The sequence below is a fragment of the Gambusia affinis genome, linkage group LG14 (genome assembly GCF_019740435.1).
Source record: "Gambusia affinis linkage group LG14, SWU_Gaff_1.0, whole genome shotgun sequence".
Classification (NCBI taxonomy): Eukaryota; Metazoa; Chordata; class Actinopteri; order Cyprinodontiformes; family Poeciliidae; genus Gambusia; species Gambusia affinis.
Window position 1 is genome coordinate 22,250,750 of NC_057881.1, and position 23,034 is coordinate 22,273,783.

Here is a 23,034-nt window from a genome sequence, read left to right on the forward strand (position 1 = left end):
TAGCATCTTCAATTATTTAAGACTTCCTTTGCAAATGAGATGCTCAAGAAAAGTCAAACAGCGCTGAAAAAAAGTCCTCAGTAGATTCCAATTTTAAGATTTTTATTAAAAATCAAGAGCTCTACAGGGACAAAAAAAAAATCTTCACTTGAATATTTTAAAAGTACAACTGAAAATCCGATGTAAAATAAAATAAAATAAAAAAAATCAGCAGTCAGGGCATTCATCAAGAACAGTTAAAAACCTTAAACAGGCACTTTGCACATTGTAATAATCATGCAGACAGTGCTACAGTCAGAACTGCAAAGTGGCCAACAGGAAGATTCACGGTACTGCTAATTTCACAAAAAAATAAAAAATAAAAAAAACAATTTAAAAAAAGCACAGCTCGACGGACTTTGTTGTATTAAAATCAAGATCTTTCAGATCGCAGGTGAAAGATGCAAGAGCTCAGAAAGTTAAAACAGAACAGAATCCATCCCGTAAAACTGCTGAAAAGCAAAAACGAGTGTCTTTATGACAAAGATTCATCCTGACTGTGCTTGGCCTTAAACTTTCAGCCATTCGGTTAACATTGCCATCTCAACTTTTGGATTTTCTTTATGCTCAGTAGAATTGTGCTCAGAGCTGCAAAAACAGATAAAAAAAAGAAGAGCAAATTACTTAAAAAGTAGTATTTTAAGACACTCAAACACCTGCACCAATTGAGCCCATTTCCCCCCAAATGGACCTCCTACAAAGAGAAGCAAGTTCTTTCTTGGATTTCAGTTTGGGTTCATTTATTTTCAGAACAGTCATTGTTTTACTTTCATGCTCGTAGCACAAAATGCGAGTAATGAATGACCCTGCTTTAAGGAAACCCGTTTCCTCAGGTGAGCTATGTCGGCATTGTCAGTTGAACAGTTCCCATAGAAACGGACTGAAATAAGTGCAAGGTTGCATTAAAGATCAGACAATAATAAGCCACAGTGTGCAGAGGGGACATGTCCAGTATTGCATTACTACAAGTCTTTCAGTTTCAGCGACTTGTTTTTTTTTTTCTTTTTAAATCAAACATCGCTGAAACAGTGAAGGCAAAAACAAAACGGGTTTCAGACTTGATAAAGGGTTGATTGTCACTGATTAAGCTGTTCACCTCCAAAACTAAGGCTGTTTAAACATTAAAATGCGCTTCTGAAATCATGGTCAACAAAAACCCCCTCTGCTCAGCGGTAGATTCTCTGGCACGTGATGAGGTATTCTGGGAACGCCTGCGTGTCGTTGAAGATGACGAACATGGTGGGCTTGGTGATGTCGTCGGTCACGCTGTCGTATCGGAGGGGAATATTTCCCGTCTCCTTCAGCGGTGCGGTCTTCATCGAGTGGCAGCCTTTGGTGAAGTCTCCGGTTAGAACCTTGGAGGCGAATATAAACTTGTATCCGTCGGCGTTCGGGGGCGAGTACTGATCCTGGACGGACAGAGCCGAGTTGACGGCGAAGTACACTCCCTGACCGTAAACCGTGGCTGTGCGGGGGGGAAGAGAAGACGATAAAAATACACGACATGTGCGAAACTTCAGGAACAGACATGCATCGCCAGAAAGGTTTGAAATGTTACCGTTCTTCCCGCAGAAGCTTCTGTTAAACCCATGAACGCAGATCTCCTTCACGCTCCCCTCACTCGTCCCGTGGTACAGAACCCGTTCGACTACCGGCTGAGTGGAGTGCTGCAGTACGCTCGCCTTCTTCAGCTTGTACTGATTGTACAGCAGTCGGTTCATGAGTTTTTCCACCTGGACGACCAAAAATCAACCTCTTTATTCCAGAAACGTCATATAAATTTGCCACAAGGTGTCGTCTTCGTCACCTGTATGATTCGGATTTTGCTGTGGTACTCCTGTATGGTGCTGTAGAAATTCTTCACCACCTCCTGGAACTCCTCGGACTCTTCGTCGATTTTGGTTGCGTCGGGCAGGTGGGACAGGAGAGAATATTCCTCCTCTGTTACAAAAAGATTTAGGATGATAATCAATCACCGTCATCACTTTGCATCAAGGACAAAAAGCTGGAAAAACTGACAAAAGGCAGGCAAGGACAACCACATGGGTGTTACCGTCAGCAATATAGCAGATAAAATAAAAGCTATTAAAGTAATTATACGTCTGTGTTTTTATTAGATTACTTAAACTGCTTTAGTTACGTTGTTTCGTCACTTTGTTCAAGTAGCAGTACCAGTCTTCCTTTCATCACTCACTTTAACAACATTTTTATATTTTTTTGAATGCAAAGTATTTTTTTTAAAACTTATTTTCTCAAAGGAACAGATTTCAAATCCCCAACATCAATCCAGAATTATTTAAAAAAAAGCCCATAACATGCAAGTCAATCCATCTACCAATAAACTGTTTTGAATAGAGAGAGACATAAAAACATCCCACTGTTTTCCAATCACTAAACTGAGAACAGTCAAGAGTTAAGAGACCGTGCTGATAACCCTCTTCAGTATAGACAACACTATGGAGTGTGGAAGACAACGTACCCTTTTTCAGTTTCTGTAAGGTGTTTAAAAATGAAATCAGGAGAAGAACATGCAGCTACAGTGGATCCTGTCTATTCAGTATTCGCAGCCATTTCAGTGGAACGTAATCACAATTTGATACTGATGTATCCAGCCAATCCAGGATTATTCTTTATTTTCCTTAGCACTGAGCAGAGACCAGGAAGACTGTAGATATAAGCTTCTGTGGTAGTGCCAAGATGGCTGTTATATTAATGCATATTAAGGTATATTTGGTGTTTGAACGATTAGACAACCATAAGCACTCGGAGGGGGTGTCAAGTATTCATGGATGTCAGCTATTCACAGGAGGCTCTGAACCCTAAACCCCGTGAATACCGAGGGTCCACAAAAGAAAACTGTCTTTACTATGACACGTCGACAAGATGTCTGCAGTACATTCAGGCAGCAGGACAGCGAGAAAGAGCAAGACATTCAGAAGAAATGAGGCAGGTGGGAAGTTTTGCTTGGGTCAGACTACCCCAGGCCAGCTGCAGCTACAATGCAGTAGTTTGGCATCAGTGTCTGAATGTATGTGTGCGAATGACTGAATAAAATGTGAAGTATGTTGGGGTCCTCTGAACTTGACAGGGAGATATTAAAGGCAGGTATTATATCATTATTACCATATTTTATTGGGGTTACACAGACTAAAACTGCTGTTTTAGTAATGCTAACTATGCTAACTTAGCTAATCACCAATATAAAATGCTAATACCAGTTTAAAAGGGCAACTCTCTAATCTCTCTTGACTCAGAGAAATGTTATATTTATGTTTCGGGTGTTGACTTGTCCTGACACCGCAGCAAGAGCACACAGCTACCTGGTACATCCTGGGTCACGTCCCCCAACTCCAGCAGCTTCCTGGAAATTTTCACCGACTTCCCAGAAGCGATGTTATATTCCTGCATCTTCTCAAAGTTGATAATGTGGGGTTGATTGTTGAACAAAATGTCAACTTTCTTAAGCTTCATCCTCCAGGCGTTCTCAATAAATACTATAGCGTCCGTAGAGTAAGCTTTTGCCTTGGAGGTGGTCGGGTTGTGATGAACCCACTGAACAGTCTTCAGGATTTCTTTGTCCGATACGGCGTTAGAGATGTTCTCCAGCAGCAGCTTCACGTCAGTAATCGCTGCGGTCACGTAATCCTTAAACCCAGAAACGGCAATGATGGTTCCCTGAACCTGAACGTCCACCGCGTGCTTCCGCTTGATCACCTCCAAACACTTTGCGTGGAAATCTGTCATGTTTTTGACGGTCCTGTGCTCCACCTTCTCCTCGACCTGCCTCTGGTTCACCTTCTTGTTGAAAGCGATGTCGACCCGAATTAGGTCGCAGCTGTACCCGGCAAACACGTGGAGCTGAAGGGTGTTGGCCGCCTTCAGCGCGTTCTCGAAGGACAGATCTGCGCTCTGCTGCCGAGCTACCTGCTGGCTGTTGCCTGAAGTACTATTGGAGTGTTCTTCTTGAATCACTTTCTTGGAGAGCTCCAAGGCTTTTTTAAGCTGTTCCTCTTCGTCCTGCAGGGACCACTGGTTCACCTCCATAGAGTACTGGATGGCTAAAGAGAGCTGGGCCTCCTCCTCCAGGCTGCTGCCTAGAGCTCCCTGAGGCAGAAACGCACTCGGCACATTTTGATCAGATAAAGGCTGGGGGCTTTGGACGTCTGTCACATCAGAGTCCTGATCCGCTAGCGCGCTCGGTTCCTCGGCGGAGTACAGATCTAAACTGTCCATGTCATCGAACTGGTCTGGAGAGGGCATCCCGTCTTCCTGGCGTTTATCGACGGTTGAGACGATTCTCTTGGCCTCCTCCAGAAGACCTGAAAGGAGGTCGACGGATTCAGTGACACCGTGGTGAAAGAAATGAGCTTTTGAGGAAGGAAGCTAGTACCTGTGTTTGTGGCTCCATTAGAGTCTGTCTGCATTGAGTCTGCCTTCAGCTCCGGGGCAGAGCCGTTCACACACCCCTTCTGAATGTTTTTCTGAGACAACATCTTCCATGCACTTTCAAAAATGTCCTGCAACATAAAGGGAAACATCAGTTCATTTTCTCCTTCGTCTTCCTTAGTAGAATTTGATTCAGTCTGGATATCTATGGAATAATCCGACTGTATGAATTGGATACAGTCACATCAGAGTCAATGTGAAGCTATTAAAAAAGCCAGAGTAGAAACTGCTGTTTTGGGTCTGAACATCTTGGTTGTGATTTCCATGTTCAGTCAGCCTCACTTTGATTTATGGCACAAAAACAGGACTGTCAAGGCTGCACCACGTGTGTATGTTGGCATTCATTCAAAGTGAAATCTTGAATAAAGTGAAATTATTCAAGACCTCTGGATTATTACAAACTTCTGAATTAGAACTTGCTTAAACTGGTGATATGATTTTATTATTGTATTACTGTGACTTTACTGTCAAATGATTGAGTTTTTACAATTTTATTCTTGTTATCAAGAAAAGAAATATTCCATCAAAGGGTTGACTTCACTCTGAACCATGTAAAGCCAAGGAGTCCACTGGTGGGGGGAAAAAAATATCCAAATTTAAAAAAGAATTGTCTTCAAAAACCTAAAATTTAAATTAATCAATAAAATCAATTGACTTCCCAGCCCCAGTTTGTGGTATTTAAAAAAATAGTCAATATTCAACTCAAGTTAAAAGAGGCGAAGTTTCAAAGTTTCTAATTTGCACTGAAAAAAAAACAAAAAAACAACACACTAAGCTGAAGGTGAGACTCCTTCAGAAAACTGAGCAGCCTCTTCATTCTGTATGCTGGAAGATGTTGCCTCAGGCTGTAATGTGAAAAAAAAAAAAAAAAAGAAAAGACAGCAGGCTCGTTAGAATGGATGAGAACCAGTAGAACCAGCCAGCTGAGGGGGGGAAGCTTGGAGCTGCATAACTTGAAAAGCACGACAGTTCAAAACGTTTTGGCTTCATGGCGTTACCTGGTGTGGCAGCGGCTCCCAGGGGACGTACTTCAGGCTGATGAACACCTGAAACTTCGTCTCCATCTCGTTCAGAATGCTCCTGCACTCCTTCTCCTCCAAAAAGCGAACCACGCCCGGGACGTTCACAGTGATGATTCTGGTGCAGATTGACGACACCACGCCCTGCAGGACCTCCTCCGCCATTTGGCACGCAACCACTTGACCGTGGATCTGGCGAATTCGTCAAAAACGGAAATGAAATATGAAACCTTCTTTTTTTTTCTAATGTACTAACATTCTTGCTCCCCAACGCACCTTTAGCCCACAGTTCTCTTCACCCTCCAGTGGAAAAATGGAGACCTGATCCATGTCGGCCAGCAGCTGGTGACAGTGAATCTGGACGTACTTGAGCATGCCAGGCTCCATGGTGAGGAGCGCCTCCCTTTCTATGGGTGTGGTCAGAAACTGCACAATGGCAGCCTGCTTGTCGTTCTCCATGCCTTTCAGGGTCAGGACGTCTATACTGCCGGGGTGCTGCGACGACTTCGTCGATGTGAAGCCCAGTGTTTGCAGGAAGTCGGACCACTCCTTGCAGCACAGCAGCGCCTCCTGCTCCGACTCCAGAGGAACGCTGAACTCACACACCTGGGATTTTAAAAAGACACTCGCCTGGTCGGCGACCTTTTGGCTCAGGGAGGTTACGGACACGGTCGAATCGGACACGACAAACAAAGCGGGCAGTCGCCTTTGAGTCAACGCTTGTAGTAAATGGTTCTTCACGTCTTCTCTCTCGAGGAACAGAGCCACCTCCCGACCCACGGTAAAACGAGACTCTGCTATGCTCCCGAAAAAGCGCGAGACCGAGTGTTTTATCTGCTCTAGTTCCAGTTTGTTCGGTCCTGAAACGTGAACGCCGTCGTCTTTGATTTGGAGGCTAAAACTCGGATGAGCCGTTTGCACATCCAGTTGAATGCTGTTCTTTTGATACCAAGCAAGTTTTATTCGGTCTGTGACGGGGATATGGCACGAGTGCGTTTCTATTTTCACAGTTTGATCCTCCATGAGTGCCTCCTCCACTTCCACCACGCTGGCAGCAGGTGGCTCCTGACTGCTCTGTGGCGTCCCAGCAGGGGGCGACGGCTCTGAGTCGACTGGGAGCGAATGGGTCTGCATCTCCACATTCTCCACTTCCACCGAGTCGGTGTCTGTGACATCCAGGCTCTCAGTTACAGAGTCTTGTGTCGCAGGTTGAAGGAAGTCAAAGCAGGCCTTCACTACGAGTTCGGTGTCATTCACTTTGTGTTGAAGACGTAGGACGAGGTCCACAGCTGATGAGAGAACACAGTAATTACATTTATACATCGAGTTACAGAGCTACTCATTCCACTTTAGTCTCTTCACTTTCTCCCATCTCATTCGAGGTTTCTGCATGTCTTACAAACTCAAATTTAAGACAATTTTAAACAACATTAAGAATGGAATTTAAGACCTGCGTTGCGAAAGAAATGTACAAAATGAAATCATAAATAATTAAATCGTATGGGTTGGTAACAGAAGTCAGCCAATGGTCATGACGAATATCATCCAGTCAACTTTTGAGACATTTCTACTGACCCATGATGAGCTTTCAAAAAAAAAAAAAGCTAGCTAACTTTACCCCCGCTAACCATACAGCCAGCTAGCTGTCAAGCAGGTAAGAGTGAAACTGGCTAAATTTACCCCTGCTAGATAGATAATTAGCTGTAAAGCCAACCATGGCTAGGTAGCTAGCTAGGATATTATACCAGCTAGTTATCACACAATTCAATCTGTTGCCTGACAGAATAGTTTTGTGAGAAAAAAAATCTAGTCATCAGAAGGTGACGCAGCGTCCAACTTACACTCGTAATATGCAAAGGTCACCTTGGCCGTTCCCTCAGAGAGCATGGTGACCTCCTTCACCCGCTGGTTCCCGCCCCGCTCGCTCTCAAAGTACAACCTGAGCAGATCTGGTGAGGTACCCGGGTGCATGTTCTCCAACAACACTGAGTCCGTTTGCTCAATCTGTTCCAGAGTCACCTCTGACCCATCCAGGTTTCTCTTGGAGATCCTGTTCTTTAGAGTCTGGAAATCTAAAAATAACAACAACAATAATAAAAAATAAAAATAAAAAAAATCAAAAGTAGATTTAGTCACCCATGAATAAACAAAACAAAACAAAATGCCAGCTGCAGATTAGTTATTTGTATGCATCATCTCTGAACAGAGGTAAAATACTCTCATTTGACCTTTAGACAAGGGCTGGCTGAGATGGATGAGGATGAAGTCTTTTTCTGGAGACGGGATCAGAGTGTAGTCCGTGATGTTCAGGTCCATCATGTTTTCCACATAGAGCTCTATCATCTCGGTGCTGGTGTAGGGACTGACCCCCCGCAGCAGAAGCCTGCACCGGTCCTTCGACGGAGGCTTCCTTACGATTAGCTCAGAGTTGAGCACTACGTGATGCCTTTTTGACAGAACGCTGGCTGCAGCTGTCGACGGGATGAAAGCAGAAAGAAAAGAAATTAGCATACAGTAAATGAGTAGCTAATGTAGACGCTGCTTAAAGTCAAGTGGTTCTAGACGCTTGGACTGCTAATGTTTAATGCTAATGAACGTATTAGAGAGAAAACCACTTATTTTTGCAAGTACAGTAGCAACTGGATGTTGCCACTGGCACAAACCACGAAGAAGACGACAACAGGAAGTAGTTGGAGGATAATGGCGCTGCATGCTTTTTAGTGACTTATGGTGTGTGATTTTATTTGCGCTTCTTATTTAATTGATACATCGTGCAATTGCAAAATTGTGTGTGTGCTTTTTTACATTAGAGGAATAATGACAAAGCTATTGTGAAACTACTGGCATCAACTGACTGGACCTCTGTTGAAATAGTCTTTCTATAAAGCAGGTGGATGTTTAGCCAATTATTTATTCCATGTTACAAATTTTTATTTGTCATTATTTAGTAACCAACTGTAGAAATCAGTTTTCACTTTGATTTTGAAAGGTTTATTTGTCTTTTATTCTTGCAAAGACATTTTTCTCGTAATTTTTCATTTGTAAAGCAATAAAAAGAATAAAATATCCACGGACGTGAATACTATCTATATTTAATATAATCGCTTTCTCTTAGAGTCACAGTTATTCTTTAAAAAGACAGCAAAGAAGTAAATGGTTCTTAATCATCACTTTTATCATCATCACAAAATGTTGTCATAAAATTTTAAGTTCATTAATTTACATTTATTGTAAATAAATGTTTTGTGCAGCTCTAATTAAGAGGATTCCAATGGAAAAGACCAATCCTCTGGAGAATCCAATTATGACCGTCACACGTTCGGTTTTACATCACAAAGGTTGCATTATGTAAAAACTAAAGCTGCTGCCTAGTGTCTTTTTAAGGTGCAGAGTGATTAATATAGAAATATAGTAATTTTTATATAGCATAAAAATATAATATAAAAATGTACAGTACAGACCAAAAGTTTGGACACACCTTCTAATTGAACTCAATTAGAAGGCGTGTCCAAACTTTTGGTCTGTACTGTATAATATGAAAATATAAAAAATATTTATATTTGATTAATATAAAAATATATTAATTTGGGGCGTGCTCCGGTGGCATAGAGGTTAGCGCGCCCCACATTTGGAGGCCCTCAGTCCTCGACACAGCCGTCGCGGGTTCGATTCCCAGACCTGACGACATTTGCCGCATGTCTTCCCCCCTCTCCCTCCCCCTCTCCCTCCCCCTCTCTTGTCAGCCTACCATGATAAAAGGGACACTAGAGCCCACAAAAAGGACCCCCTGGTGGGGAAAAAATATATATATTAATTTGGAAAATCTTCTATCAAGATCTGTCATTAAGTGTTTCAAGAACAAAGTAAAATTGCACAAGAAAAGGAACATTTAAATGAGTGGTTCATGAATTTTGCACAGAATTTTTTATTGTTTTTTTACACAGTTCTAGTGCAGTTGCCATTTTCCGATTTCAGGCAGGTTTTCCAGGAAACATTACTTGCCTTCTGCATCTTCGAAACACAACACTGCGCGGTTCTGCTTGATCTCCACGGACTCGAGCGGACCTCCTCCAGAGCGACGCTTGTTCTCAAAGTAGAGGGAGAGCAGCTCCTCGTCTACGTTTTCAGGAAGCTCCAACACCTCCACCGTCCTGCACTCTGGGTTGTTGCCAGACATACTAAAAAATAAAAAATAAAAACAAAGAAACTGACAGTGTTTCCTTTCTGCATATTTGACATCAGAATTGTATATCGATACACACAGGTTCATGTTGTTACAAGCACTTCATTTTCATTTCATTTTTTCCCATTTATAAACTTCATTTTCATTGAAGTTTCTGGGTGCATTTCTCAGAATTATCTTCACCACCAAAATGACATAAGGTTAAGCATGTTGAAGGCTTTAAGACCTGTTGTCCTGGTAACCAACACTTACATTAAACAAACTAAAAAAACACCCTGGATTTTATTCTTTAAAACTTTAGACACACTTAAACAGTTCTCGTACAATTGATTTATCACTTATTGAACGGTAATCATGATTTCCATTTCTCGTTGTTTTAAAGGTCACAGCTGTAAATGCGTCAAATAATCATTTCGCAAAATCCGTGTGTGCAAAATTGCAGTTGAAAGATGCCACACATTAAGTTTCGTTTTTAAATTAATATATTTGGCCACAAGGATGGACTTTGACAATATTATTTATACCCACATTTGATATTGATCTGATTGAGTACATTGTTATGGTGAAATAGAAAGAGGCTGGAGATGAAAATGTGGGATAATCAAAAAATATGCTGTTGCCATGGAGAAGTACATCCCCTTCTCTCCAGCCAGGAAAACATTTTATGTTAATTCCACATATTTAAAATTAAAAACGTGAAAATTGCCTTAAGTCAAAAAAGGTAATGATTGTGCCAGGGAAACACAAGGTGATTTTCCATAATTTATTTGGCAGAAAATTACTCCTCAAAGGTAATTATATTCTAATCCTACATCACATCTTGCCTGACTTAATTTCATGTACAGACTTTTTATAGTCTGTCGTGACTAAATAAATGTGTTTATGAAGGTGACAGGAGTTTTTTGGGTAAATAAATGTTTTTATGCTACATAATTGTGACTGCTTGTTAATAACTGAACTGATTGGATTTTCGCACATATCTTACTGTTCAAACCACCAGAACACTGACTGCAGGTTGACAGTGAAAAATTTGCTCAAATCTGGTGTGACGCATATGTTGCCTGTGTTTCACATTATACTTTACATTGTCACGGATTAAATATCTGTATTAACCATCACTGATTACAATCATGGAATGATGAGACGGGATTAAAAATGCTAAGAACCTTCAGAAAATGTTCCACCGCACTTTCTACTCCACACGTTAAGTAACTGGGAAGATGTTTTCATTTATCTGAAATATTTCGCTTCTTTACTTTTAGTTTTCCTTCCGGCCGCCAGTAATAAAAGCAGCCAGGGCCTACACACTGCAGCAGGTTACTCAGCCTGACACTTACAGGAAGTCTTATCAGGAACATTGTTTCAGAGCCAAAATGCCACACTACCACATTAGCTTGATATGCCACCGCTGACAGCGCTAAAGTGACGCACTTTTTAATTTAAATTGTAGTTTACCAAACGTGCATACATTATGGCTTAGCGGCGTCGTGTTACAAGCTTTAAAGTGAAAGCTGGAGCTATTGTAGCTTCTACAAACTAGCTTGAAGGCACTATAAAAGACTGCGTGTTGCACTTTTTTTCATAAAACGGCTACAAAATAAGACAAAGTCATTTTCCAAAGGCGATTAAGCGAACATTTTGGAGACTTTCTTACCTGTGCTACAAAGAAAACATTGACTTTCTTCGGACAGTGGTGCGCTTCCTTGTTTTGCTGCTTGTTGAACTGATGGCGTCATCAGTCCGGCGCTGCGTAATATAGGAGCGCCGCCAGTTTCTGAACTGCGATGTTCAGACCTGAAGCTCTGATAAATGGATGAACTTACCCTAAAACTATGAACTTCACGAAGTTTGACTTAATTTAAAGGTGCTTATTTATAAGACTATTTACCCACCCACCCCTCACACCCAGAAAAGTCTTAGTTTAAAATACAAGACATAAAGGTTAATTTTACATGTTCATATTGATAAATTAGCATTAAAAAGTTCATTTATTTCAGTAATTTCAGAATTTTAGGAATTGAATTCAGAAGCTTGAAAATATATTTTAACTCCACACACAAAGATATATTCCTATGCTGTAAATGTTGATTTTTATGACTTAGCTACAGGTAAGCTCACACGTTCTTACGAAAATAAAAATGTTACACAAGATCAAAAAAGGGGCTTTATAACAAAAATGGCAGCCAAGTGAAAATTGTCTGTACAATTGTGCACTCTATACTCTTACATGAACTTTTGCATCAAACTCAGATGTGTTTCTATATCCTACTTGCTTTTTTTAAAATCTTAATTTCTGTTTCCAGTTTTTCATGTCTTGTTAATTCTTGTTATTGTTATAATTTTTTGAGGACATTTAGGAAATGTTCCCCAAAGGTTCCAATGAACTTAGTATTTGCTTATTTTTAATTGTTCCTGTAATTTAAAATATATAATCTGATGTTATATTTTAAACATCAGATTATATGTTTAAAATATATAAACATATATATGTTTGAAATGAGACAGTGTGGCCGAGTGTTTGTTGTAAATTACATCCTAAGAAATTCCAATCTCAAACTGTTTTTATTGACTTTGATAGTATAATTTTTTTTGCTGTATATGATATATGCTATATTATGCTAATACAGCATATAGTAATCTTTTGTGCCTTTGCCTGAATAAGTTTGCTACTGCTTGTATGTGTGTGAATTGGAGTTAGTTTCCTTTGCTTACTGCAAAGTAAGGCAACACAACGCAACTTAAAACATGCTAAGCTTAAACTACAAAATATTAGTTGTATTAGCAACACAACAATATAACATTTGAGTTAGATCAGTGTTTCCCAACCCTGGTCCTCAAGGCACACTGCCCTGCATGTTTTAGGTATTTCCTTGATTCAGCTGATTTCAATTGATGACTGATTAACAGGCGTTTGTTGAACTGCAACCAGTTGAATCAGGCACATTAAAGCACGGAAACCTCTAAAACATGTAGGACAGTGTGCCTTGAGGACCGGGGTTGGGAAACACTGAGTTAGATTGTGCAATTGAAAATGTATGACAAATGGGTTTCATTCTATGTGGAAACTTTCATCCAAAAATGTCAATTTGTCAAATTATATCCAACTACATTTATGTAAAAAAATAAAAATAAAAATTACATCACAGATAATTGGCTTGGATGAATCTTGCAAATAATTAATACCAACGTTTAAAAAAGGAACGACTAAGGAATCTGCATTTGTACCAGCTGTACAGCCAAAAAGGAAATCGAATATATTTTAAGTAGGGATACACTGAGAGAGAAATTGTGAAAGAGTTTGGATTTATTTCCTAAAACGACACCTTATGGCCAACATTTATAGCATTTCAAATGAGTAGAAAGCATTTGGTGACAAAACTACTCATTAAAAACAGAAAGCTCAGCACCAACGTGAATGTTCTGTGCTGTATTTATTCTCTCTGGGGCCATTAGGAGGGTTGTGAAATGTTTATCAGGGGCATAATAATTGGGCAGAATGAGACTCTTAACACTTGGTGCATTTTATAACCTTTGTAAAAGTTTACTGCACCGGAGGGGCATATTGGCATTTTAAACACTGTCTTGTTTAGTTCAGGAGACCGCATTGCATTTAAAACACTAACGCATTAAAAAATACAGAAAAGACCCTCCTGGCCTTAAACACAGGGAGATACCTTCACACCTAATGGACACCTCCGCGGTTTATTCAGTTCAGGGTAAAAGTTCTACTTCTTACGTGTTAGATAAGCACTCCGAGAACGGAACATTACTTTCTAAGAGTAGCAATTTTTCCAATCTCAAACTAAAGTGGTGATGCTTTCAGGATTACCCTTCATGCCCATGGCTTTCATACGCCGTTGCGTGGGCTGTATGTAGGACACATACAGCCCACTCTGCTTGAATCAAACTGTAGACACTGCAGTTATGCGATTCTAAAGATACCAATGCACCTGTTCCAAGCCTCTTACAGAGGATGCTCCTCTGTGGATTCATCCCGTCTCATTGTCTTTTTTCTCCTCTGTGACTTCCCATCAAAGCTATAATACCGTATGCTGTGAGGCTGTTTGTTCTGTAGCTGGGAATGGCTTTTTGATCAGGCGTGTTGCTATGGCATTTGGCATGTTGCACTGTCAAAAAAAAAAAGAGAGAAGAAAAAACACGTACAAGATCGTAAATAAATTCATGCAAAGTTATATTTTGAAATAATCTGCCAGTGGAACTACTACTTTTTCCATCAATATTGACTTAAAACTATCTACTGCATCTTGTTGAAAAGTTACTTGTAAATGAGTTGTACTAAGATATTTGCACTAGAAACTAGATCAAAAGTACTTTGTAAGATTTTGTGTTTTTGCAGCCTCCACTGATATCGTCACCAGAATTAGTTTTTCTAGAGAATCTATGGATGTGTGTACTGATTGTACATAATGTCTGTTGTTTTATGTCTTTACAATCGTGAAAAGCATGCAAGAAAAGCATGTGGACGATGTATGGCTTGCTAATTACACCATATGAAAACACAAAACCATAACAAATGTTTAGAAAACCAGAACTCAAAGAAAAGAGACGGAAAAAACGTTAAAAATGCAGCTGTAAGTTGTGGTAGTTAGTCATGCTGTCTCGGTCCAGGAGATTTCTTTTTGTCAGATCATTGGTTGCATCTATTCCCGTCTCTGGTCTTCACGTAGTTTTTCATTTTTTCAAAGACAAATAAAAGACTGCACTCAATATACGAGGATAGTAGAAAATACGTAATACTGCACCTTCAGTAAATATCTGATTTATCCTGCAATATAGAATCATCTTATAAACACAAAACACAAATGGTTTCAGTGTTAAATTAAACTACGGAGCAACACACTTCTCACTTGACCAGTCAACGTGTCACTTGAGAAAATGGAGGAAACATATTTTTGGCTTCAGTGACGGTATAAGCAAGCTCAGTTTGGAAATATAAAAAGATCTTTTTGTTCACTTTTTCTGCGCCGTTTCACTGTTTGCTGCACGTTTGCACTTGTTGGCCACCGTATCTGATCAAGTCATCATCAAGGCATCACCTCGCCACAATTTGTCACAACCAGTAGATCAGCAGCTCAAATCGTGTGACATAAGTTGACAGAGAAATGAAATGCAGAGAAAAGAAAACAGGGTTAAACAAAGAGAATATACATGGACAGAATAAATGTATATTCTTCTGTCATTTAGGTTACTGTCAGTCATGAAAGTGATCTCAATTTTATCCATATTTTAAATGGTTAGTTGGGTAAAAATATATTTTCTTTCTTTTTTTGTCAACTGGGTTCTCTTATCTTCCTCCACCTGACTGGTGGTGCTGAAGGTGAAGGATTGCAGGTTCAGGAGATCCAACCTGGGATGATCAGAGACATTATTGATTCAGTTAAGAAAAAGGCTCATTAACTAAGAAAGATCTACGCTAGCAAGAAAGCTACTTGTCTTTTTTTGTACAGCAGGCGGTATTTCTTTAAAAAAATGCACACAAACACAAAATAAACTAAACAATTCATTATTATTTTAGTAATAACTTGTTTTTGCTTATTAAAAATAGTAGAAGAACGATATTAACCTTCCAGCTGATCATCCTTCTGGTCCTTCTCCTGGCCAGGATCCATTTTTCGCCGGTTCTGGGTGTAACCTGGTTTTATGTTATAATTACACAAAATGTCTTTTTTTGGTTGTTTGTATTGTTCTCTACCTGACCGAAAAGCTGTCATTGTTTTGAACGTGTTACTTTAAGAACGGTAGCCCCTCCTTTTTATTTCTTCTTCTATGGTTTTGTCTTTAAAAGGTTTGCGTCCCTTAGGCCCTCCCCTTTTGTCATGTTGTCCTGCGGGAGAGGTGTGTCCTATTTATTTTCTATCTAAATGCATCCAGTTTATTTATAGATTTATTAAGTTAATTTCTGTTATGTATTTTTGCTTGTGTGGGACTTGGAGCGGGCAGCTTGTAACACGATTGTTTTTCTGTTTAATATTTTCGTCAGGTATGTTGTGTAAAAAAGGTTTATTTTGTTTAATGTTGTTAGACATTATCCCGCCCTTTTGTCATGTCCTGCGGGAGAGGACTTGGAGCGGGCAGCTTGTAACACGATTGTTTTTCTGTTTAATATTTTCGTCAGAATAAATCGATACAAGACAAATCGAGTCACGGCCTGACTAACAACTAATAATATGCACAACGCAGAAGGGATCCGGTTCTGGGCTTCTTCAGCAAGTGCGTATTTCAGCAAGTGCTTCTTCCGCAAGTTTTGCAAAGTAGACTTCTCAACAGGTTCAAACCTTCCGAGGCGTTTTGCTCCTTCAGGCGTCTCCTTCAAAAGTCCCGTAGCAAAGGGGAAGAATTCAGAAGGCCAGCGTCATTTATAGGGTTGCCGACGCCAACATCGTTTCCATGACTTTTATTGACGAAGGCTCAATGACGAATGCTGGTGCGTCAGAGAAATTGGACTACAGAAGTTGCAAACTGCACCAGCTAAATAGTAAAAGATTCATGCAGGGCACCTTGTGTTGTAGTACATAGTTCAGTCACAAATCACTCTTACGATGCAAAAAATATAAAAATATATATAATTAAAACATATGTTAATATTGTAATGATGAATTGTTATCTTAATATAAGTTATTGTAGCTTCCGTTCAAATTAACATTATAACATGTATTTTTGTTGTTGTTGTTTTTTCCCCTCCAGGGGGCTCTTGTGGACTCTAGTGTCCCTTATATGACAGTAGGAAGGAGAGGAAGACATGCGGCAAATGTCGACGGATCCGGGAACCGAACCCGCGACAGCCGCGTCGAGAACTCAAGGCCTCTAAACGTGGGTCGCGCTATCCGCTACGCAACCACAGCACGCCCAATTATAACATGTGATAATATTTTAATGTTGAAATGTTATCTTGATAGAAGTCATTGTAAGGTGTTATAATTGTAGCTTCCGTTCTTTGGTGCCACAGAAACATTGCCACATCTAAGATCTAGTAATGCCCAGCAAAAGCCTATACAGCCCACCTCCGAAGAAACAGATGTCAACTAAGAGAAACTACGTGTTTGTTTTTCTAAATTAAGTCCTTCATGTTTTAATGGTACATCCATGTACCTTCAGAACACTAGTAAACCTGGTGGTTTACTAGTGTTCCCGGCTTTTCCTCGCTGATTATATGCAAAAGAAGTACATTGTCATTTCCAACTTTCTGATTTTTTATTTATGCATTACATCGTTCATAATACTTGACTATCAACTTTTACTTATTAAATCGAAATAAATAAACACCCTATCTTCGGGGCGTGTGGAGCTGAAGGATTGCCATGTCTAGGTTCAGGAGATCCAACCTGATGATCAGAGACATTATTGATCTGCACAATCTGAATCTGGGATCAGAAACTAGTGCTGGGTTTTCTATGTTTCTACATAATCAGACACACATTCAGTCTAAATAACAGATGATTGAAGGAGACTTTTTGATCAAGTCATCATCAGGTCCTCACCTTTTCCACAATCTGTTACAACCAGTAGAACAGCAGGTGGAGCAGGTCTTCTGCTTTAATTATTAATTATCATGTGACTCATGTCACATGACTCAAGTCATGTGACATGAGTTGACGGAGAAATGAAATAAAGAGAAAAGACAACAGAGTTAAAGAGGAAAGTAATCATGGACAGCAGACAGAACCAGATTCTAATTATCAACTCAACTTTATGCAGCTCCATCTGAAATGTTTAGTTATGTTGTGTAGATAGAAATGTTCTTACTTTTTTCGTCAACTGGGTTCTCTTATCTTCCTCCACCTGACTGGTGGTGCTGAAGGTGGAGGATTGCAGGTTCACGAGATCCAACCTGGGATGATCAGAACATCAGAGATCTGAGAAGTCTGGACCTGGGATCAGAGACTAGTGTCTGCATTTTTTAATGTCGATTCTCTTTTTGTGATCTTTCTGTGTTGCAACACATAAATATGGCCATATAAAATCAGATTAAAAGTTCATCTTTACTCCACATACTCTCCTGTTCTGTACTTTCCCTCTGGATAAAAGCTCTTAATTAAATCCCTCAATCATAAATTTTGTCTATGTTCTCCTCTCTCTTCTGATTTCTTAAATGCTTTAATTTGGTCTCTAATACTAAATTTTATCCGGTAAACTTTCCATACTTAATGTAAATTTTAACTCTATATAGATTAACACTTTCTACTAATAGTGAATTTCTTTCTATGTTTATTTAGCAAAGCTGATGGTCCCCAATGCCAGGAGGAGGCCAGCAGTATTATGTGTTGTGGAATACAAAAACTTACAAGCAGGAATCACGAGGACAGGAACCACATGGAGAACCAGGAAAGAATCCAGCGATGAGCAGCTAAAACCTGAAAGATTAAATCTGGGAGAGTGGATTAATGGAGGAACAGGCGGTGCTCTCTAATTACTATATTAGAGAGCACCGCGATTAGAATCCTGAACATCTAAAATGAAAAATCTAGCAGTGGGTAAAAGAAAAACCCCGGTCCAAGACGCTACCTCAGGATTCCTCAGTCCTGCTAGAAACCATTGGCTTTAACAAAACCAACAGAGAAATTATGATATCTTAACAGGACTTCTCAGGAAGGTCTTCAGCGTTTCAAGACCCCAGTCTAATCAGAGTCACTTGACAAGTCGTAGTGAGGTCTAAACCACTCTTGTCTGGAAGTCACTCTTTCTCTAAATCTGTCAGATCCAATTCCAGATGTTGAAGGCCTTGGTTCCTCTTCTTTGTCCATTTGAGACTTCATCCACACACATATGCAAGGGAAGGACACACTTGGAATTTTGCAGTATGTGGATGGTGAAGGACTAACGACAGGGGAAGACACAATGGGATCTTCACACTCTGTGCTTCGTGGACGACTGAAGACAGGGGATGACAAAACAGAATCTTCACTGACTGGGGGACTGATGGCATGAACTGACACAATGGGACCTTCACGTGTCAATCTTGGTAAGGGACTAAAGACAGGGGAGGACAGAATGGGATCCTCAGATGTATTCTCAGGTGAAATGCTGAAGGGTGAATAAAAGTGATTCAGCCAGAATGTCATGGGCGAGGGATTGGAGACAGGAGATAACTGAAAAGAATCCTCATGTACCGTCCCTTGTGAGGGACAGAGGACAGGTTCCTCTTCATCATCGCAAGTCCAGGTCCTCTTGGCTGGGGGCTCCTCTTCAGCACCATCATTCTCACTGTACAGATGTACATTTCTCACAGCAGAAATGTACATCTGTAAAAATCAGAGTCTAAAGACTGAGGATCTAAATAATCAGAACGACACAAGTGGCCTTTACTCCAAATATGTTTGGGCATTTTTCAAAAAATATGGACAAAGAACCATCCAGTTTGCCAAGAATTGAACACTAAAGCCATAAAAGAGGATTTTCACAAAGGAATCATTATTTTCTATTTGAAAATCAGCTTTGATTGATGATCACTACGACACACACACACACACACACACACACACACACACATGATGCTTATAACTGGGGCGACAGTGGTAGAAGTTTGCCCTGCAATGGCCAGCCTCTGTCGTTGTGTCCTTGGTCAAGACTCTTCTCCCACCTTTCCTGCTGGTGTTGGTCAGAAGGGCCAATGACTTGATAACAGCTGTGGCTACAATCCATTAGCTTATCATCATCATCAGTGTGAGAACATGAGTGTCTTAATAAACTTCTACAAGTATGCTGTCATTGCCATGGAAACCAAATATGTTTTGGTAGGGCATTTTAAAAACAAACAACGGTCAAGAACAGTTTTCCGTTTCCGTTAGTTTTCCCGTTTTGTCAGTATTGTATAAAGTACTAAAAAAATGTACTTAAGTAAAAGTACATTTACATGGACAAAAATGTACTCTAGTAAAAGTAAAAGTACCACATTAACACTTTTACTTGAGTAAAAGTAAAAAAGTACTGGCTTTTAAAAATACTTAAGTATTAAAAGTAAAAGTACTTCCTGAATGCATTACTTAATCTCGAATACAATATCATTAAGCGTACCTATCATATTTAATTTTAATACATGAAATATGTGCCATTTTAATTAACAATACCACAGATAAAGCATGTTTTTAGTGTGTTTACTCTCTGTGACAGTTTAGATTTAGATTTGTGATTCTATGCATCATAATTTCAGGGATGGAAACATCTTAAATCCACATTCCCATAAAAACACCTAGATATTAAATACTGAGAGCTGAAATAAATTTAACCAGTATCATTATCAATTCAAACTCTTCTTCATTCTGCTTTGCTTCCATCTCTGTGGCACAATCCGAGGAGGTCTCCTACCATCCCTAAAAGATACCGCCCTGGATGTTCGCCCATATCACCCAAGTCAGAAACCACAACTGTCTGCTCCATTAAACATAGAAATTAAGGCAATGCCCCAATGGTAAACAACACTCAACTATGAGTACTGTCCAAGGTGCAAGAAGTAACCAGGCAGAAGGACAATGACTGTTCTCACCCTGTCTGCCACCATGACAGGTTACCAACACAATCAAAGAGCAATGAGCAGCTCTGCTACACGTTCTTGTTTTGTTTATTGGCCAATTAAATAAATCTATCTATTTTTTAATTAAATAAAATAATAATAGCTACTGCAGTGTGTGCAGAGCGTCACAAGAACAAAGAACGGCTCTCAGTGAGGCTTCAGTCCTGTAGGACTTAGTAAAAATCCGTCCAGAAGAATCAGATGTTCATCACTATCACTATATAGCAGATTTTGGTCACAGCGTTGTCCCATATATGCGACACCTAAAACAACACTTCCACACAATAATTAAACGCATGACTGACAACGTTTTGTCATCGCAGAAGCACCATGTGTCTCTGTACAGCTAGTTTTGCTAACATCACGTCCACATAGCTTACCTTCCTTTAAGCTTCCTTTCCAAGTGACGCTAAAAGTCGGACGAAGTTTCCACTGTCTGTGAAAGTGAAGCGCTGCTGATTTTACATGTCGCCAAATCTTATGATTTATGTAGCGAAATTCTATTACTGACGATTAGACACAATCATCTCCCGCTTAGTGGAAACTACTGCGCATGTCTGGGAGCTCATGCGACTGAAAGGAGGAGGCGATGGGTGACTTACAAAGTACAGATACTTACTGTAAAAATGTAGTGGAGTAAAAAGTCGAAAGTATCCATTATTAAATATACTTAAGTAAAGTACAGATACACGAAGATTGTACTTTGTTTATTTTTAAAATCAGCATAACAATTTTTCTCAAACACTAGTGCTTTATCCACAAATTTCAATAAGCTAACACATAAGTCACAAAAAATCATTTAAATTAACTCACAAATTAGTTTCATCCCACAAACGCAAAAGAAACCTATTAAAGTCATATATTTCAAAGAAGTCAACAAAATTCCAAAGTATTGGACTACAAAGTCATCAAACCTGATACTGTTAGATTAAATAGCATCGTTTTAGCTTTTTCAAATCAATTCAACCATGTTAGCATTCCTGGCTATGTTAAAAAACCAGATCAACATGTCCCTATCTTGAAAAACATAATCAAACTAAACTATTAAATGATAGACTGTCATAGGGAAAATACATTTTTAAAAAATGCTTTTAAAAGTAATATTAAATATTCAATGCGTTTCATTCGGCGTATCCATGGATACCAAGTTTGTATCAAAGCATTTTTCAAAACAAAACGGTCAAAAACAAGCTAATTTTTCAACAACTGGACAGAAATTTTACTTCTTTCTTCTCTCTCTTGAAATCAGAGTAACAGTTATTCTCGAACACTAGCGTCAATAAAGCATGAAAGTCATTAAACCTGATACTCTCAGTGCAGCACCTTTGTTTCAATCAATTTGCAGATTTTAGCATATGACAAAAAAACAAAACAGGTCTACATGTTCCTTTCTTAAAAATAACAAAACTAAACTAAACAATTAAATTACAGGCTATTAAAGGGGAAAATACACGTTGTTAAATGTTTTTTAAAGTAACATTAAATTGTTAAAGTATTTTATTTAGCGTATCCATGGAAACTGAGTGTTTATCAGAGCATTTTTCAAAAAATAACGGTCACGAACAAGATAATTTTTCAAGAATTTAACAATAATTCCATGAACTTTACTATAATTAACTAAAATACATATATTTCTTAAATCTCTACACCACAGTTTAACATTCCTGACATTTCCTGGAAATTCAGTTAAGAAAAAGGCTCATTAGTTAAGAAAGATCTATGCTAGCAAGAAAGCTACTTGTCTTTTTTTGTACAACAGGCGGTGTTTCTTTAAAAAAAAAAATGCACACAAACACAAAATAAACTAAACAATTCGTTATTATTTTAGTAATAACTTGTTTTTGTTTATTAAAAATAGTAGAAGAACGATATTAACCTTCCAGCTGATCATCCTGCTGGTCCTTCTCCTGGCCAGGATCCATCTTTCGCAGGTTCTGGGCTTCTTCAGCAAGTGCTTCTTCCGCAAGTTTTGCAAAGTAGACTTCTCAACAGGTTCAAACCTTCCGAGGCGTTTTGCTCCTTCAGGCGTCTCCTTCAAAAGTCCCGTAGCAAAGGGGAAGAATTCAGAAGGCCAGCGTCATTTATAGGGTTGCCGACGCCAACATCGTTTCCATGACTTTTATTGACGAAGGCTCAATGACGAATGCTGGTGCGTCAGAGAAATTGGACTACAGAAGTTGCAAACTGCACCAGCTAAATAGTAAAAGATTCATGCAGGGCACCTTGTGTTGTAGTACATAGTTCAGTCACAAATCACTCTTACGATGCAAAAAATATATAAATATATATAATTAAAACATATGTTAATATTTTAATGATGAATTGTTATCTTGATATAAGTCATTGTAAGTGTAGCTTCCGTTCAAATTAACATATGTTAATTATAACATGTATTTTTGTTGTTGTTGTTGTTATTTTTTTTTTTCCTTCAGTGGGTCTTTTGTGGGCCCTAGTGTCCCTTAAATGAAAGTAGGAAGGAGAGGAAGACATGCGGCAAATGTCGTGGGATCCGGGAATCGAACCCGGGACAGCGCGTCGAGGACTCGAGGCCTCTAAACGTGGGTCGCGCTATCCCCTAGTAATGCCCAGCAAAAGCCTATACAGCCCACCTCCGAAGAAACGGATGTCAACTAAGAGAAACTACGTGTTTGTTTTTCCAAATTAAGTCCTTCATGTTTTAATGGTACAGCCCTGTACCTTCAGAACACTAGTAAACCTGGTGGAGCTGCTCCCGGCTTTTCCTCGCTGATTATATGCAAAAGAAGTACATTGTCATTTCCAATTTTCTGATTTTTTATTCTTATTTTTCATTTATGCAT

The 23,034-nt window shown here is 39.4% G+C and overlaps 2 protein-coding genes across 2 annotated transcripts in view; both read right to left on the reverse strand.

The window, feature by feature from the left end:
- LOC122843333 overlaps window positions 1-22,390 on the reverse strand; it is a 705,002-nt gene extending 682,612 nt beyond the window's left edge. Inside the window, exon 1 of the mRNA XM_044138001.1 lies at window positions 22,092-22,390. Coding sequence (XP_043993936.1) covers window positions 22,092-22,137 — 46 coding nt within the window. The 5' untranslated portion in view covers window positions 22,138-22,390. The remainder of the gene's footprint in view (window positions 1-22,091) is intronic.
- On the reverse strand, window positions 763-11,456 carry parp10 (poly(ADP-ribose) polymerase family member 10). Its single transcript, XM_044137992.1, has 11 exons — window positions 11,342-11,456; window positions 9,507-9,682; window positions 7,733-7,975; window positions 7,346-7,576; window positions 5,781-6,793; window positions 5,484-5,696; window positions 4,430-4,556; window positions 3,360-4,358; window positions 1,847-1,980; window positions 1,598-1,772; window positions 763-1,504 (listed from the first exon to the last, which is right to left on the reverse strand). Exons 2-11 carry the CDS (start codon window positions 9,679-9,681, stop codon window positions 1,206-1,208), a joined length of 3,609 nt encoding a protein of 1,202 aa, XP_043993927.1. The 5' UTR covers window position 9,682; window positions 11,342-11,456; the 3' UTR covers window positions 763-1,205.
- Window positions 22,391-23,034: the final 644 nt, after the last annotated feature.